The 19,365-nt window shown below is 38.1% G+C and overlaps 2 protein-coding genes across 2 annotated transcripts; one reads left to right on the plus strand and one right to left on the minus strand.

Annotated features, from left to right (window-relative positions):
• Positions 1–1,379: 1,379 nt before the first annotated feature.
• Positions 1,380–10,036, minus strand: LOC136242397 (transcription factor SPT20 homolog). Its single transcript, XM_066033820.1, has 15 exons — positions 9,969–10,036; positions 9,867–9,916; positions 9,745–9,814; positions 9,551–9,680; positions 6,137–6,186; positions 6,047–6,082; positions 5,956–5,994; positions 5,780–5,893; positions 5,402–5,497; positions 5,255–5,349; positions 4,415–4,538; positions 4,319–4,372; positions 4,144–4,268; positions 2,892–4,098; positions 1,380–1,753 (listed from the first exon to the last, which is right to left on the minus strand). The coding sequence occupies exons 1-15, from the start codon at positions 9,999–10,001 to the stop codon at positions 1,472–1,474; spliced, it is 2,505 nt and encodes an 834-aa protein (XP_065889892.1). The 5' UTR covers positions 10,002–10,036; the 3' UTR covers positions 1,380–1,471.
• On the plus strand, positions 10,016–17,553 carry LOC136242398 (signal peptide peptidase-like 3). The gene is made up of 13 exons (XM_066033821.1): positions 10,016–10,171; positions 12,241–12,318; positions 12,412–12,458; positions 12,597–12,713; positions 12,765–12,840; positions 12,889–13,001; positions 13,055–13,161; positions 13,466–13,537; positions 13,600–13,688; positions 16,814–16,859; positions 16,915–17,053; positions 17,102–17,211; positions 17,371–17,553. The coding sequence occupies exons 1-13, from the start codon at positions 10,146–10,148 to the stop codon at positions 17,443–17,445; spliced, it is 1,095 nt and encodes a 364-aa protein (XP_065889893.1). The 5' UTR covers positions 10,016–10,145; the 3' UTR covers positions 17,446–17,553.
• The last annotated feature ends 1,812 nt before the right edge of the window (positions 17,554–19,365 follow it).

Here is a 19,365-nt window from a genome sequence, read left to right on the forward strand (position 1 = left end):
TGGATGATTATATCAGACCATGTAGTAATTTCACATGCGTGAGACACCAATCATGAGTTAACGTACAAATTGGATGATTTAATTGTTCAGGTGCTGGAATGGCTAAAACTAAGTTTTAGACAATAATACATGCCATTTATAACGGCAGAAAAGTACCAAGAATACTTCAAACTATCGGAAATATTTTAGATGGTAGAAATGGAATTATTCATAAACAAAGTGATTTGTCACCATCAGTAGTATCCATGCAATCAATTGCTACTCCATGAACGGTCTCAAAAAGGGTCTTCCACACACATCCAATTTGCCAAGTTTGAGAATTCATAACTTCATATTGAAAAGAGCTATTGACTTGAAAGTTGGTCAGAAGTGAGCACCAACATAGCTGAATAGATGGTGAAAATTTCAGGTTAATTACTTGAACACGGAGTTAAGTTTATGGAATTGGATGTGTGTGGAAGACCTCTTTTCGCAAATCTGGTCACAATTTCAACAATTAAAAAAAAATTTTTTTTTTGCACATTTGGATAAAGCACTATCAAACCTTCTTGCTGTGAAGTTTCACACCCAAAGCTTCTTGAAGATAGGATGATTATATCTGAATTTCACATGTGTGAGACACCAATTAACTTACAAATTGAATGATTTGTTCAGGTGCTGCAATGGCTATATAAAACTAATAATTTAGACAATACATGCCATTATTATAAAATGTAGGAATGAATTTGTCACCATTAATCACTCACAGAGCTCAATGCATTGTACTGTACAGGACAGTAAATTGGTCATATCTCAGGATGCTTTACAGATATTAAGCTAAAATTTTACCATTACCTCATTTAAGCTATAAAACAGAAAAAAAATGTGCCAAAGGTAGGCTTTTTAAGAATTGAGCCCCCAGCATTGCAATATTTTTTCACAACATACGTATGCCAAGGCTGTAAATAGTTACTCCACATAATATATTTAGCTGCCACCACATCAGTGGCTAGTCATCAGATATCAAACCACAAGATAGTGACCAGAAGTTAGCTATGACTTGAACAAAATAATAATGCTGATTATAGTACTAGCCTGTTTGTACATGTATTTGATTTGAGTCATGGGTATCATGGCTGTCCGCTGTATATACAGCAATATTTTGGAGACGATATTTGATATACCATAACGTTGCATCCTTAAAATGCCACAAACAATTAATGCCCAATTGGATAATTTGAACAGAAATCATTTATGTGTACATGTACACTGAAAAAAAAACACAACACATAATTATAATTTATAATCCACTGTGGGGTAAACTATCGAATCTTTTTGCATGCACAAAGGCATAATACACCCCTTTACAACTAGTATCCTTAATCACAAAACAACACAAGTGTAGTTCAGTAACTCACTCACACACACACAAACATGCAATATGTACAATAAATAAATCATGATAAAATGGAGATTGAAGAGTCACACGGTGTCACTTTGTAGTGGTGGGGGGTGTGGCTGGTCGTGGAGCAGCCCTGTGTAGCACGGGCATCCTTGGTAACCCTGTAAGTAGTTGAGGTGGAGCTTTCTGTGACTGCAGGGTTGGTGGCCTCGGTGCAGGACGTAGTGGTGGTGGTCTTGGGGGAGGTACCGGAGATGATGACCTAGGATGAAGTGGTGGTGCCGACTTCTGGATGGGCGGGACTGCCCTCGGAGCTGCATGGCCACTGTGGGCTGGTCGCCGGATTAACAGTGGATAAGGTAATCGTTGACCCTGATATGATTGATAAGGATGTCACCGATTACTACACCCACTATGTTTACACAACACAACACAACACACACAATATATAAGTACTAATCGGTTACATCTACCCAATAGGGATGAGAATAACCAAGCAAAGCCAACTATCAACTTTCACATGATTTGATAAGGATATCATGATATCGTAATAGGTCGATAAACAAGTGTTTATTTTATGAAAATGAATTACAAGTTAGTATAGTTCACTACTGGACAATATATCCATGCTGTTACCATGGAATTCCCATGATCCTCATGAAATACTCATGAAGGTTGCACTTGGTATTTTTCATGGGTAATGAAATACCCATGGAATGCACAGAGCAAAATAATGTACCCATGAACGAGTGAGTTTTCATGGGTTTGTATGTATGCACAACCCATGAAAAGCCTGTGAAATCAAACCTATGAAAAACCTGTGGAAAGTCAATGAATATTATTCATAGGTTTTCAACAGGTTTTTCTTGGCTGTGATTTCACAGATTTTCATGGTATACAAACCCATGAAAACTCACTCGTTCATGGGTACATTGTTTTACTCCAGCATTTCATGGGTATTTCATTACCCATGAAAAAACCCAACTGCAACTTTCATGGGTATTTCATAGGATCATGGGAATTTCATGGTAATAGCATGGATCATTGTCCAGCAACCACAAATTTATAGCAATTACTTCCTGACTTTACATGTAAACTTTGCTGTACAACTATTGACCAACTACCGTATAGCCGGAAATTTTCGAGGGACAAAGCTTTTGTGAATTTCGCAAGTAATGATAGCTTCTTGAAAATATAATAGTGAAATGTTTCAGGTTTATATACATAGCTATTACCTTTCTAGACTTTTGTGAATTAAAAAAACGTGAAAATCGGATTTTACAGTTTCGCAAAAGTTTCATCACTTGAAAATTTCCCACTATACAGTATCAGCTGCATTGAAATATTAAGATCATGCTGCATAATCTCACAAGTACATCTATCACAATATGAACTTTTTCAATAGAAAAGTATTGATACAATCACATCACACGCACACACTCACTCACACACGCACGCACGCACGCACTCACACACACACACACACACACACACACACACACACACACACCTGTGAGGTGGTTATTTTTGCACTTGCAGTAGTAATTGATGAAGTTACTGTAATCGCGCTGGCTCCAACTGGTGCTGGATTAAAGACTGGATTACTATTGGACACAATCTGTACAGAAATGTTACTGGACATGATGGGAACAGCTGAAGGGGTAGAGTTGATTGATGATGGTTGCATAGGTGCCTTCTTTGTGGCAGCAGTAAGTTTAGGTGGTTGAATAAGCTTGGCAGGAATTGGGGTTACTGTATGCTGGAAGGGTATGGCTCCTTCAGTAGATTTAGTCGACATTACTGATGTGATGCTAGGAATTGGACGTGGCATTGAAAGAGACGGGCGAGTCATAGAGACTTTCATTGTAGGGGTATTGACTGGTAGTTGTACACTACTTTTCTGGATGTTGATTGGTTGCATTATAGGAGGAGTGGCTGTTGGATGCATTACAGATATGCCACTTGGCTGTACATTAATTCTTCTCTGCTGCTGTTGTAATGCAGGAGGAGTGGCCATGGCTCTCTGGCCACTGATTGGCTGCATTACAGAAGGAGTAGCTGTAGTTCTCTGGCCACTGAATGGCTGGGGAATGGTGGTAGTTCTCTGACCTCTCATTGGCTGCATTACAGGGGGAGTGGTTGCAACTCTCTGGCCCCTGATTGGCTGCATTGTGGGGTGTGTGACTGTAGGTTGCACATTACTTATGGTTGGCTGCATTACAGAGGGAGTGACATCATTACCTCTTTGGTTTCCGATTGGTTGCATTACAGGGAGTGTGACAGTGGGTCGGACATTACTTATCTGGCTTCCAATTGGCTGCATTACAGGAGCAGGTTGCATAGTTTTCTGGCTGCTAATTGGCTGCATTACTGGCGTAATGGTGGTAGGTTGTTGGATGTTACTTCTCTGTACACTGATTGATTGCATCACAGAAGGAATGGCTGTTTGGTGCATGCTGCTTATCAGAATTGGCTGGCTAGCTGTGGGAATGGTTCCCTGGATACTACTTCTCTGGCCAGCAATTGGCTGTGGAACAAACGGAACTGGCTTCTCAATTGGAGACAAAATCTTTATTGGCTGAGATTTACTAACACCCATAGGAATATTTGGTTGTTGCAACATAGAAAGAAAAGAAGGCTTGCGAGCAGGATCAAAGTTCTTTGTAAAACTATTAATCTTAGGCTTTGCCAGATACTGGTCAGCTCTCTCGTCATAACTATGAAAATACTATCAATAAAATATCCATGGCAATGCACCACACCTTTTCATCAAAAGAGGTGATGGGATTGAAGTTGTCATGGAAACAGCATCAGTTGTGGTTTCTTCCTCATCTGATGCAGGAACAACTATTGCTACTGGCAAATTTCTAGTAATGTCTTGAAGAATCTAGACATGTATGGATAACAACCAAACAATTAGAATACACATGCAGTTACCATATGTGGTGGAGCAGGCACCTCAAGACTACCTACACTCAGGTCATGTGACACCTACAATAACATATCACTAACGTAGTGAGAGCAGAGACTTACCGGAACTACTTTGTTGTGGGCCTCGTGAGGAATGTACTGGTGTAACCGTAGAAACTTTGGGGGTGGAGCATCCTGATTCATTTGAGCTCTGGTTAGAACAGCTTGTGAATGTCGTTTAAGATATCTAAAAAGGCGATTTCAGTAAATAGACAGATGAAAAGTATGGAGCACAACAATATTATGCTCTAATTTGTTTAGGCCAACATTCAAAATTTCATATGACTACTTCCAGTGTTGGGAGTAACGCGTTACATATGTAACGCGTTACGTAATATTATTACTTTTGTGGTAACTAAGTAATATAACGAAATACCCTATAAAAACAGGTAATATAACTCAAGCTACTTTACTTACAGATGTAACGCGTTACCTAAGTAATATAGTTACTGTAACGAGTCTAATATTACGTAATGTTATTACTACAAGTAACGAAGTTACTAATCTCGTTAGTTATCCTCTGAGTAACGCCTAGCCACAACGAAGTAACGAAGCCTACTTAATGAAGCTTATTCACCAGCTTCTTACTTATAACCAAGATTTGCACGTTGCCCAACAACGCAATCGTGTCACGTGATAAAGTGGTAGTTTCACACGTGACAGCTTAAGGCTGTGGATACAAAGTAATATAATATGTAACATTATTACAGTTACTTTATTTTATGAGTAATATGTAACTGTAACTAAATAGTTCTGTTGCAAGTAATATGTAATATGTAACTAGTTACTTTTACAAAGTAACTTGCCCAACACTGACTACTTCCAAAAGCTATTAAATTGTTTAAAAATTAAACATATTTAGTATAAACACTCTAATAGAACAATCAGATGAACACAGTTTACCTTCTAATGGCAGGAGTGTGGAACTTGTGCTTATTGTATTGTAGACGATTAGCAACACAAGTGACATCAGTTGTGGTGTCCAGGCACAAAGGGGGCTACAATTAGAACAACTAGAATGCCATCATCTTTGCTTTTTACCGAACACACCTGTGTTGCCAACAGTAACTTGCTTTCTAACAGAAGCCCATCCTCCTCTGTCCCCTTATGAACGTCCACTGCATGATTAACAGCTGCCACTATATTCTAATTAAACCACACAATGACATATACATACACTATATAAAATCATTGATTGCATTTCTGTTTGCTAATTTACAACACTGAAATACATGAAAATATATGCAGTTATGAAATTTTCTAACTGGTTCAACATTAAAGGCCCAAGAGTTATAAGCTAGTTATTTTTTTGATCTGATTCAGTACATGGTTGAGAAAAGTAAATTTTGGGTGGACAAATATACTACATGTATGCTACTAGTCAAAACCAGCCTATATTGATACATACACTTCTCCCATCACACTGACCTCTGCAGTGGGCTTTAATAACAATAACTGTTGAGAGAATTTTCCTGGCAACTCTTGGTAACCACGGTAATTTCTAAGCTCAACAATCAGTGATCCATCCACCAGCTGACAGCACTAAACAAGACACAACAGTGATTTCAGTCAAACCAAAACAATTTCACGTATCAGCAACCTACCTTGGTATGATCTATCAAAGGTAGCAACACTGGTGGTATCTATGGAAACAAGATCTAATTTAGTTTTATATAGATCACATGATCCACTTACCTGGCCAGCATCTAGGTAGTCTAGTAGCTCGGTATCCTAGAAGAGTCAGATACAAGCATGGTGCTTACAATATACTACAAAGCAGCATACCTCATAGGGTAATACCATCTGATCTCTGTGATGCGTGTGGCTATTTAGTCCTGCAACGATCACATGACCCATAACCACAGTTATCAAATAGAACACAATGTAATAGCAGACCCAAAACAATATTATCGTTTTTTTTTAACTTATACATTAACGGACTGTATAGTACTTCAAAAGATTAACATTTTTTCTTGCTGTAGGGTAATTAGAAAGCTCTCTAAGGTTGAGCAGTACAAGCTGCTTTGGTGGAAGCTACTGACTGGCCTTTCCCACAGAAGAAACTCGTCATATCATGCCATTTTGGTATCACTTCCACACTAAAGTAAGAAGTGATACCAAAACATGTTAGTTTTTGTATACATCTTCTGATACATGGCTTCTTAGAACCAACCTCCCTTTAGTCATTAGAATTTAACAGAGCAGTTTGTAAAGCCACACCCTTACTTCTTAATTCAATGTTGCTATTTCTGTTCTTGTGACTCAGCACGGTTGTTGTCTAGCGAAACTATTTGTCTTTCAAGTATTAACCTAATGCTGAAGCAGTTGACAAAAAAACAGGGGTATGATGCTAACCTGCTCTGATATCACACCTACAGGTGCTCATGCAAGACCAACACACTACACACCCCTAACACAATGGGTATTACATCATTTAGCACCTCTAGTGATGGGGCATTAAAACCATTAACAACACCATCATATGGCACACAGGACTGGGGATTAGGGAATGTAGTTGAATCTAAGTAAAAACTTAGCAAAGGGGGCTCATGATCAATAACTGAGATGGTTAGCAAGCATGTAAACTGTCTCACAGAAACTGTCACTTTTCAGCAGGTATATCAAAGTCAGAGTCAATCATTTTTTTTTTTTGCAAGATGGATTTTTTAAGGCTACGGATTTCATGCTGAAATAGATCAGAAAACAATTATCCCCTATATATGGCAATTGCTATTTCTTGTACTGTAAGTCAAGATAGATATGTTTCACAACAGACTTCTTTTATAAACTAACTTGAAAGTCATTTTTCAATGTAAACCTTAGAAAAAGTTGACATTACTATGTTCAGTTGTCTTGACCCCAATTGTCAGAATATGTATTGATTGGCGATAATGAAACCACAAAAACAATTATTTGTAAACAAATAATTTTAACTCTACTTGCAAATGTATTCACACATTAAGGGTGCTAGCGGTTTTTGAAGCCATTCAAGGGACAACCCACATAACCACATGCGGCTGTTACATCATAATTGGCAATATTACACATACTCAAAGTATCGTGTTAGGCGGCCGTGTTTTGCGCCAAAGAAATTGGCCAAGAAACAGCCTGTTTCATTTGAAAACCATGACGAAAATGATCCTCTAGGCACCCAAGAGTGACAATAGAGTGAATTATCCTGAAAGTAATGCACCTATCAATGTATTGCCCCACCACCCCCCCCTCGGGCGTAAGTGGGGCTTTACAGGGGGAATTGACACGAAACTGCTGCCCCACTATGGGGCATTTGACGATCGTTCAGTAAGTGCCCAAATATTTTTTGTTGTAACTTCCTTCGCTATGTCAAATCCCGAGTTGCAACTGGGGCCAACGGTGGGGATTTGACACGATAGGTTTGCCCTACTATGGGGCATTTGACATTCGGCTGTGTCAAATCCCCACTATAGCCCCATATATGCCCGAGGGGGGGGGGGGGTAGTGGGGCAATACATTGATAGGTGCATAAGTGCTAGTTTTGAAGACACGAATGCAAGCTGATTTGTAGCCAACACACGTTTTTCCTGTGTTTTCTCAAGTGATGATAGGTACACCTGTTCTTAGGTAGAGACGATGTTCCAGCTGGATTTATCACCCATTACAAGCACTGGCTGAGCAGTACGAGGCGTTACCTATCGAAGAGCAGGCTTGGCGACTCCACAACCAACAGGAAGGTGTCCCAGTGTGTAAAGAAAAGGAACAATAGCTTTTTTTTAGTTCAGAACTTCATCATTTATAACTTGTTATTTGATAAAGTTGGCATTTGTGGTTTATTGAATTTGTTGTAATAACTGGTTGGCGTGCACATGTTCTTCACTGCATTGTAAAAGGTGATATTCTGGAATACACGATAGTCGGATCTCTACCAAACTTTTGGTGGACCATCAGTGATAAATTTGCAAACTTTTAGTGCATGGAATTATTATTGTTGTGATCCAGCTCGAAGTTACAGGGCCCGGAAGTCGAAGTTCGCTCGTGGCACTCACTCTTTGTTTTATAACTCAAGAAAGAAGAAGTGCAAAGACAAATCCCTGAGCTAAGTTTCCACAAGTTTATTGAAGAATCTTCACAGCGAATTTGATGCTTGTGCAAGAAGCCAGTTTCTAGGAATAAAAAAATGTATGGGTTAACTTTGAGAGACTGTAGTGCGTGAATGAAACAAGGTACAATCTTATACTTTGGTCTCTGTATAGTAGAAAGTTAGGTCAATCTTCGAAGCAGTAGTTTAGATTACTGTAGCTTTTTTTTTTTGCCTGTATCAAAGATAAAAAGAACAGCATTTAGGTGGCTTCAAAAAGGCGCTAGCATTGGAGTATTAAAATGTTTACAACCAACAACTCCCTAACCACCAACAGATCTATGAATTCAAAGATCACTGATTCCTAACCAAAACAGAAACACAATATCAACTAGAACACCAAACTTGCTGAACATTTTAACTGCTACACTCAAGTATATTAGAATCCCAAGACAACATACACACTACTGTTGTGAGAAAGCACAAACTCTCTTCACACCTCAACCAAAAAGTACACATACACTTTCCAGTATAACTACCTGGAAACTCACCAACATACCTTCTCCTAGGTGTTAGCAAGATCAAATATTAACAAACCTTTGTAAACAAAGAGTTGTTACCTGACTTGTAAATTGTGTCACATTTGTAGCATTTCATATTCTAAAGAAGCTGCCAACATTAGAATGAGGTTTGGAGGAAGATCAATGGAAAATGTGGCACCAAAAAAGACCAAGAATACCACAACACTATACTAATAATGTAAGGTAACAAGTTCCAGCCCAAATGATGCAGTCACACTGACTACATAGAGTAGTGTCAGAATGCAGAAGCTTAGCACATACATACTCTAGTCCCCATAGGACCCAACATCAACTGTGCCAGGCCATGTTGCTGTAAGCAAGTGCATCACCACAGGTAGGAATTACTTTCAAGAAACAGAGATATTTGGTATAGCACTTTAAATAGCTAACAAAACTTTCACAGCTGATGCTGCATTGTATTCCACATCTTTACATTGCTGTGTTACATGTTGGCTCCTCCTAAACAAACTAACAGCTGATATACCAACACAAGAGCGAGACAACAGACTGCAGCTTCCTTCTCTATACATCCCATATCTAATTAGCCATAAGCTAACTACCCACCTGTGTTCCTATAGTTGTTGCCAAGTGCCACAGAGTATCCTTCATGTCCAGGTAACAAGCTTACGATCATAGCAGGTGCAGCCATGTTCCCTGACAGGCGATCTAGAACATTAACTGGTGCTGTGAACCGCTGTATGACACACCCACCACAACAAAGTGATAAGTAACGTGTTATCGTGTAAGGGGGTGTGTACCTTGTCCTGTAGTTTGTCATTACAATCTACACATGCATTGTTCACGTGCTCCAGCAGCGTCAGTGAAGCGCTGCATGATGGAAATTTTTAAAATGTCGCACGTGATACACTTCAAAGCATACCTTTTCTTTTTCACCACGGCAACCTGTGACCTTGAGGACTCGATCAGTTTCTACAACACGTTAATATGGTATCCAATATATTGAGTGAATCACGGCTCTTACCCATATTCTTTCTGACTCGCAGTCCCCAATCATACTCACGTGTCCGCGGCCACCGGCTGGCTGCGCGTTATTTGTAATCTATTTTGGTGAGCGGTAAATAGCGGTGTGTGGGGACCCTACCCATCATGTAATCCAACTGTACTGAGGCTATAGCTTGCTCTAACTACGAGTTGTATAATGGACCAAGCGGATGTCGTATCACCGTAAGTGTCAAAAATATACGGGGTACTTGGTTAATTATAAGACTGATGTGCAAATTGATGTAGCAGTGTTAAAATGATTGACTGCGTGACAAACCATACCCGAAACGTGTGTTTTGTGTGTATCATCTAAGTGTACATGTACATTAGAGTATGGAGGCTATTGTGTATTCAGTGACTCGCAGTGGCAGTTGCATTGCTATAATAGTGAAACAGATGTGATAATTCACACTTTCAGGCATACACCCCCTATTAACACCCGTTATTGTTCTACAGAGTGACAATGCATGACATCGTTACTATGAATGTTAAATATGGTGACCAACATGTGTTTGTAATCACACTGCAAATGCCCTGCTGTCTGTTTGATTACCACCATGTTGTATTGATAGTTTGCAGTGTGTGTGAAATGAAAATATCAACATGATTAAAATTCATAGCTGATAATTAACTATTAAGAGAATGAACAATGAACATTTGATGCTGATAAGGTTACAATAATAAAGCATTTTGGTACAAATAGATAGAGACATTTAAGCAAGACTTATATTATAGTCTTGGCTGAAATGGAAGTCTAAATAGAAGTTCTTTTAATACACGTTGTCACTAGAAATTGTGTGAATTTGTCAAGGTTTTTTTGAAGTGTTTTATTCCCACATGACATACATCTACAAAAACAGCCACGTGCACCTGCATAAAAGAAGACAGAAAATTTGGCTCAGATATCAATAGGCTTCAGTACGCAAAACGAAAACTTGTACATGCTGAGTTTAGTTAACATAAACATTAAAAGAGTAAGCCTTGAACTAAGCTTTGCCAGTGAAAGACCTATCATGAAGGAAGCTGGAGTGTTAGAAAGTTTGAATTCCTATTTTGACTTGAGCTTTTTATATAAAGGAGTTCCTGTAGGCCTCTACTAACACAATTTTACCTCTGAAAAAGAACAAACTCTTGCAATAAAATTTCATCAAAACCAGTTGGTTCCAGTGAGTGTCATATAGAGGTCTTCATGCATTACATTGTTGGTGCATCACCAACATTTTTAGTGTCTCCAACAAGGCCCATCTTATGAATTATTTTTCTCCAAATGTATACACAGTGGAACCTCTATATGACACTCACTGGAACCAACTGGTTTTGATGAAATTTTATTGCAAGAGTTTGTTCTTTTTCAGAGGTAAAATTGTGTTAGTAGAGGCCTACAGGAACTCCTTTATATAAAAAGCTTAAGTCAAAATAGGAATTCAAACTTTCTAACACTCCAGCCTCCTTCATGATAGGTCTTTCACTGGCAAAGCTTAGTTCAAGGCTTACTCTTTCAATGTTTATGTTAACTAAACTCAGCATGTACAAGTTTTCGTTTTGCGTACTGAAGCCTATTGATAATATCTGTGCCAAATTTTCTGTCTTCTTTTATGCAGGTGCACGTGGCTGCTTTTGTAGATGTATGTCATGTGCACAACCTAAAGTGTATATCCAGTGATATCTCATTTGATTAGTCCCTGACATTTTTTATGTTGAATATTACTAGGTTGTGACCATATAAAAAAAAATATTCCTGGTTCCGTCAGCAGCTTATGAGCCGTTGAAGAAGCTGGTAAGTTCTTAGTTTCATGAATGGAAAAGCAATTTCTGGTTGGTTTGGTTTCTCTTTGTACACTTATACATTGAGCAGTCGTATTATTTCACATTATTATAACTTATATACAAAATATTTAAATTCTAGAATATGAATTAGTTTGCAAATGAAAAGCAATCCAAATCTAAATGCTCCTTTAATGATATTCCAGGTTGTGTGTAGAAACTGTAACCAAATTCTCTAATTTGCTATTTTAAATTCAGAAGTGAATAACTCAGAAGTCTGCTTCCAAATAGCATGTCAGACTGAATGTGATTTCAGTCTATTTATAGCTTTTACCAAAGCCAGTAGCGAATACATCGCATTGCTGTAATATTCCATTTGATTACCTTCCATTGCTCAGCTTTACTGCACTATAGCCTAATTGTTGAGCACACTGGTTGTTGCAGAGTCAATGCAATATGAGCTATATTATTATGTTGTACTTCTGCAGGTTTGCATCTCTCTGTGATCTGTCAAAGATTGCCATATTTGGTGTCAGTGTTCTGCTCATCATTCATGCTTCTAGAAGGTTGTTGTTGTTACAGTATGTGCTTTTGTTAGAATACCTGAGTAGTTGAAACACTGTCCATCATAGTGTTTACTATGGTGATGTTCTGTACAGGGTGGTCTTACTGGAAAAAGAAGAGAAGAATTCAGCAGAATATTCCGGTACAGCTGCTTGTACAAGTTGTGTGTGTCCACTATATAGTGTGACATTGTATGTACACGTGTGTGTGTGTGTGTGCGTGCATGCGTGTGTGTGTGTAGCTACCAAATACTTTACATCTCTGTCACTCATTCCATTAGTCCACACATTGAGTTGTCGAGATGTTACCTGTTTTCCCATCGCTGGCTCATTCTCATTGCTGTTGTTCTTCTACTGTTTTGACTCCATACAGTATGTGTTCACTCTGTGTGTATCAGGTAAGCTGCTATTGTTGCCACTGAAAATGAGTGATCATAACCCATGTATAGTTGTTTCCACGGTAGCAGGATACACACTGTTCATGCCATACACTACTATGTTGTGTCAACCATTTGAGGAACAAAGGTTAGTGGTGTTGTTGTCAAATGTGATCTACTTTTAAATGGTTGCTAGGAAACACATTGGCCATTGTGGTCACCTGTTAGGAGGAGAAGCCACAGCAGTATTTATAGCAGTGTTGCTGACGTTTAGTTGGCTATACACCGGCCACTGGTTGTTACTAGATGGTAAGAGGGTGTGGTAATGAGTCTTATGGCTTTTCCATGTCCTCCTCTTGTAGTACTGGGTGTGTCACTATGTGTGATGATGCTGCAGTTCTTCCGACTACCGAACCTCCGTCTGTCAGCCATCCTGTTATGTGTACTAGTCATTTATGATGTCTTCTGGGTAATGTACCGTACATACCACAGTGAAGCCTCTTTTAGCAAAGACTTGTCAGAAAATGCACGCATGTTGACAAGGAGAAAGACCAACCTGTTGCGGCCCATACATTTTTTACGTTTAAAAAGTATTGCAGCTAAAATTTTCTTAGTCTCAAAGCATGTATGCTGACAACATAGGATGCAGCATACACAAACTATTGTATTTGCGTTCCTTTGTCACTTTTCCTGGTATAATATGCTGTAAAGCTTAAGAAGAATAATAAAGAGGCCTGCTATATTTTTAAGCCACATGTATCCTTTTTATACAGGTTTTCTTCTCATCATCAGTGTTTGAAAGTAACGTCATGGTTGCTGTGGCAACAAAAGTGGCTGATAATCCAGTGAGCCAATCATTTTACACACACATATATATAAGTAGCCCACATGATCACTGTTCACACAGGTTGCTATGGTAGCTGATAAACTAAACCTTCCTGGAGCAGCCAAAACACGACCACCGTTATCAATACCTGGCAAACTGATATTCCCTAGGTTAGTAGCACCTTGTGGTGGAAACATCTTGTAGTGGAAACATCTTGTAGTAGAAACATCTTGTAGTAATACTTGTACATGTCATACTTTAGTGATCTAATTTGTTAGACCATTTTCTTCATTCAATTTTCTATAATATTTGGTACTTCAATGACTACAACAGGAAGTCTCAAATTTGTATTAAAGGCTGTGACTTGCAGTAGCTCTTAGTCCATGCCAAACAGCTATGCTCTAATGGGGGGTGTAACCTTCAAAACAATAACAACATATAATTTATGCTTGTGTTTCATTGCTAGAGGTGTTGAGCTGTAAATGTTTTATAGGTAGAACTTTCGTTTATGAGGTAGAAATCAGTTGGATAACTGGAAGTGGTGGCTCTGTGGTTAGAGAAAGTAGTATTGAGGTGTGAAGGTCTCTAGCTCAACTGTGACCCGAGCAAAAACCTGACTAGTTTGCATAATCACATTAGTAAAAGTTGTGTTCTACAAGAATAATCTTACCCACGTTTTTAATGTATGATACAATCCAAGTCGTAAAATAATAATGGCCGCTACCCCAGCTGGCGGACCTTCAGTACTGTACCCACAACTCCAATTACACCTATATTGTAAAGTCATAATCAAATCAAATTACTTTGTGTGGGGTGTATCCATTCACTGGACTGGACTACTGGACTCAAATAAAGTTTGCTCAAACACCTTTTCAACTACTAAAACGATTAGTATACCACATATGCATGTCTTGCCTGCATGTTAGATGTACACACAGCTAGTAGTTCTAGTGGTCTCTTTAATGACATGACTGCATAAGTAATTGTTTGAACTCTTGTTACACTTTATTAATGTAGTGTTTCCAAATATGTGCAGCCTTAATACCTTCCTGTTTGAAAGTGTGTGCATTGGAAAGCGTTTCTCTTAGTTAACTGTAACACTATAACACTGTGCACTTGTTGCTGTTTACAAACAAAGAGCCGGCAAAGCTAGAGTAAACACGTAAACTACTGAAAGGCTATAGGCGATGCATGTTTCATATGTGCGTTAATCCTCAAACTGAGGTTGCACATTTTTGGAAAGTAAATAATTTTTTTTTTAAAGATACTATACCATTTCTTTGTTGTAAATGCATGCATACAAGGTGTAAAACTATATCAATGTGTGCTATTTTACAAAAGAAGACTAGGGAAAAACAGACAGATACATTAACAGTGTTAACAGTAATCACAGTGCTTGCGTCATTGCTAGCAGCAGACAAATTATTGTCGATAGCAAACTCTGTACTGTGGATTTAGTGCAGTTTTTTTTGTGAGTAATGTACAAGTTTTATGTCTCATGGTGAATGGTGTCAATTTGTGGCTATAAAAGGCAAAAAAAAGCAAAAAAAAAAAAAAATCTTGAGTCCATTAATCCATTCCAGCAAATGGATAGACCCCCCTTTGTGTGAATGTGACACAACCATATACACACCCATGGAGACACTGGAATGACCACAATTACCCCCACTAACAAAGCTGTCAACAATGTTACCATGGAAATTAACAACTAATTAATGTCACACAAATTCCACTACGATAATCCTATGATATAGTCTTAAATTGTTCACTAAACTGTCCATCAGTGTAAGTCCAGTGAATTCTACAGGTTTTCAGTACTTCTTGTAATTTCGTGCGAAATGCATTGTGAATGCATACACGTGTGTTTTTATAACCCATATTGTGCCTTAGACTGCTGTACATGTGGCAAAATGGATGACAGTGTAGGTTATTGCACTTTGAGAACAATCAGATATAGCAGAACACGCATGTACAGCGACACTACGTTTTTCGCATGAAAGTACAAGAAATGCTGAAAAACCTGTAGATTCAGTAGCCACTGTATTGACACCTTCAACTTTGTCGCATTGATGGCCACAGTTACAAACAATTAGATAGCTGTACAAACTCACATACACCATAACTATCCTTCTTGGGTTATTCTTCTTGTCCTCTACTAAGTGAATTAATTGTACAAATGAACCTTCTACTAATCACGAGTAGACACTAGTTTTCTCACTGCAATCGTAGCATTCCAGGTCATATTAAACGGCTTTTTTTCTTTCTCCAGATTCCAATTAAATCAGGGTGTGGTCTTGAGCCAATATAGCACTCAGCTTTGCCTCATACTATATTTATGTCTCACAACCACACTATCGTGCTATTTTTTCCATATTGCACTTGCCACAGTGCTTTAACTATTATGGCTTGAATTGATATAATTTATATACCATCAGATTCACCTCTTCCAGAATACCTTTGTTTCATTCATTTTTGTGAAGCAAACATGAGTTATGTGCGTTTGTTTACATTGTGGTAAAATCTATATCACCATGTCCAACTTCTTAGCATGGGTGGGTATAGACCAAAAACTATATTCCCCAGTTCATGGTGAACACATTGTGACAAGTCCCAACTCCATAGCCTATTGTACTTCTGACTTATATCGGTCAAATGAGCACCTGAATTTTTTCCATAGGGTTAGGGAATGGGAATTTTTTTTTCACTGTACAAATTGGTTTTCCTCTTTCTACTGTAGCCTGTCCTTCGTTAGAACTCCAGGAGTATTCACCAGAAACTTAACAGCCTATTGATTTTCCCTGTAGACAATAAAGAACTCGTAAAAAAGTGCGAGTTGGGTTTTTGCTTAGCAGGTGACATTAAGAATTTGTTTAGAATGTGTAGCTGTTCTATAAGACTATTTTAGCTACATACATGCTCGGTTTGCTTTAACTTTTTAAACTACTATTTCTTTCAAACCACAAACATTATGGTGGTTAATCTATCTATTGATCAATTTTCAACATATTCCCCTAAGCAGTTTACCCTGTAGGCATAACAACAAATTTGATCATGTGTATGGTTGAGTGTAAAAAATAACTTGAAAAAGCACATATCTCTGAGATGGTTAGGTGGATTTATCTCAAATTTGAAATGGAGGTGTCCCACCTCCAAACAAGTTTCCGCTGTTAAAATTGGCTGTTTTAGAAGTTATGAATGTGTGAATCTTGTTCCTGTGTAATTCTGTCACATGCACCCTAACCTGGTTTCCTTGGCCACTATCATGTGTCTTGATTTGTTTCCTTTTTTTTTTTAGTTCTATACACAGTGGACACTTCTCCATGCTGGGGCTTGGAGACATTGTGAGTATAGTGTGTGTATAGCGTGTGTGTCTGTATGTACATAATAACATTGCAGATCTTGCCGGGATTATTGTTGTGTTTTGCTATGCGTTATGACCATGCGGTAATGAGGGCTACCATGGCAACCGACCGGATATCACTAGCCTGTAGTAAATGGAGTTATTTTCAAATTAGCATCTGCGGATATGCATTAGGTATGCAACAAACTGTTTGTAACTCAATATTACCATTACTTTCCACAGGACTCATATTTGCTGCTGTAGCAGCTGAAATGTTTTCATCACCTCAACCTGCCCTACTCTATTTAGTGCCATGCACTTTAATACCATTTGTTGTCAAGGCAACCATACAGGTACCAGATGCACTAACTTGTATAAGTGGTTTATACATGTCAACAAGGAATTATAAAATCATGTGATGTATTTGTAAATGGAGTTCAGTAAATCACTTGCAGTAAACCACTTGTTCATTTTGTATGTGATACTTTATATTTGACAATGTTTCACTACAGGGAGACCTCAAGTCATTGTGGGATGGTCCATTTGACCAGCTACAGACTAAAATCAGCACACCCACTCCAGTATAGCAATACATAGTTATAATTATTTCATCTTTTAATAATGATGTGATGATTTGTATGTTATTATTTTGTAATTATTTGAACTCTTGGATGATAGAGCAGTACTTAGTTTTATTTATTGTCTAGTGAAACCAGTGGAGTGCCATATTACCTTATCACATATCCTGAGGTGCATATAATGCCTAGTGGCAAAGGTCTATGATACTACAAAGTGAACACTGAAACACTTTGCATGCAACTGACAACACTTACAGGTGTTTGTGATCTAGGCTCCTGGTATCTGCTTAAGGTTTTCTGAAGGCAGATAGTCTTTTTAGTTTATTTGAAGTTATGTTTAAGCTTTGAAATCAAATAAACTTCAAATATATCCAAGCAATGATGTTCTCAAGGAAGTTTGTATTGCATTGGTGAGTACCCATTTATACTGAACCACAACATGTTGTAAGTAAGGTATCCCTGAATGATGTAATGTGCATGCCCTGATGAGCAGTGTTGGGAGTAACGCGTTACGTAATATTATTACTTGTGGTAACTTATAAGTAATATAACGAAAAACGGGTAATATAACTCAAGTTACTTTACTTACAAATGTAACGCGTTACCTAAGTAATGTAGTTACTGTAACGAGTCTAATATTATTACTACAAGTAACGAAGTTACTAATCTCGTTAGTTATCCTCTGAGTAACGCCTAGCCACAACGAAGTAACGAAACCTGCTTATTCACCAGCTTCTTACTTATAACCAAGATTTGCACATTGTCCACCAACGCAAACATGTCACGTGATAAAGTGGTAGTTTCACACGTGACAGCTTAAGATTGCAATATTATTATAGTTACTTTATTTTATGGGTAATATGTAACTGTAACTAAATAGTTCAGTTGCAAGTAATATGTAATATGTAACTAGTTACTTTTACAAAGTAACTTGCCCAACATTGCTGATGAGGTTAGATTTTCATGGAGACATTGTGAGGTTGACAATATTTTTATATCTAGCTTAATTTACTGTTTAGCAAGCTTTGGTTAAAAGTATAGCTCAGAAAAGGGCTGCTTATTTTGAACCTGATTGTAGATTGACCTGGAGCTCTTTGATTGAACATGTTATGCATTGATAATATTATAGCAAATAAGAATCTTTATTATGTAAGAAATTATCTAGATCTTGCCGCTGCGTTGAAGTCCATTGTGTAGCCTGGGCCTGTGTATGAACATGACAATGTTGCTGCCATGCTCACACACAGGCCCCTGTTGTTAATATAACTGTGCTATATATACTTACTTGTCTAAAGCTGATACTATACACAGGAGATGGCTGAGAGTTTGTGCAAACACGCATTCCTCTCACTGCCTATAATGCTGTTAAACTACTTTTTATTTTCAGGGTCAAGGCATGTTGAGATATTTATCCAGCTATAGAATTTCAAAATATATACCAATGATATACTTTGTTTGTTGCTGTGTTGTGACTAGGCACCTGCTGATTATGCAGGTGCTGTTCTGTACAATATGCGTAAATCTGTGTCTATAGCCTGTTATTCATGATATAACAAATCTGCTATATATGTGCATGCATGCATGTATATAGCAGAAGCAATGGGGGCTTCAATCCCTTTGCTTATGTTCCAAGGGGCCATTCAAGATATAGTAGGATCTCAATTATCCGAACAGTATAGGTGACTGCTCTATTAGAGTATTTCATCATTATTGGAGTAGTTGAACAGAACTCTGTATATAAGTTGATGGGCTTCATTTATCCAAACAGATTCACTTATCTGAACACTTTTATGATTTAACTGGCACACAGGTGTTCGGATAATGGAGGTCCTACTGTACTCTAATAGAGCATTCAAGCATTTCAATGTGTAGCTTGAGGGCAGCATAGGTAGCTCCAGGATTTTTGGTGACTGGTTTCTGATCAAGAGT

The sequence above is a fragment of the Dysidea avara genome, chromosome 13, assembly GCF_963678975.1.
Source record: "Dysidea avara chromosome 13, odDysAvar1.4, whole genome shotgun sequence".
Classification (NCBI taxonomy): Eukaryota; Metazoa; Porifera; class Demospongiae; order Dictyoceratida; family Dysideidae; genus Dysidea; species Dysidea avara.

Coding starts and splice junctions, on each gene's coding strand:
- LOC136242398 (XM_066033821.1), top strand. CDS start 10,146: ATGGACCAAGCGGATGTCGTATCACC. Junction 12,714..12,764: donor GTTCACTCTGTGTGTATCAG/GTAAGCTGCTAT, acceptor ACCCATGTATAG/TTGTTTCCACGGTAGCAGGA. Junction 17,212..17,370: donor TTGTCAAGGCAACCATACAG/GTACCAGATGCA, acceptor GTTTCACTACAG/GGAGACCTCAAGTCATTGTG.
- LOC136242397 (XM_066033820.1), bottom strand. CDS start 10,001: ATGATTGGGGACTGCGAGTCAGAAAGAATATGG. Junction 9,681..9,744: donor ATGACAAACTACAGGACAAG/GTACACACCCCC, acceptor TGTGTCATACAG/CGGTTCACAGCACCAGTTAA. Junction 5,894..5,955: donor CTTTGATAGATCATACCAAG/GTAGGTTGCTGA, acceptor TGTCTTGTTTAG/TGCTGTCAGCTGGTGGATGG.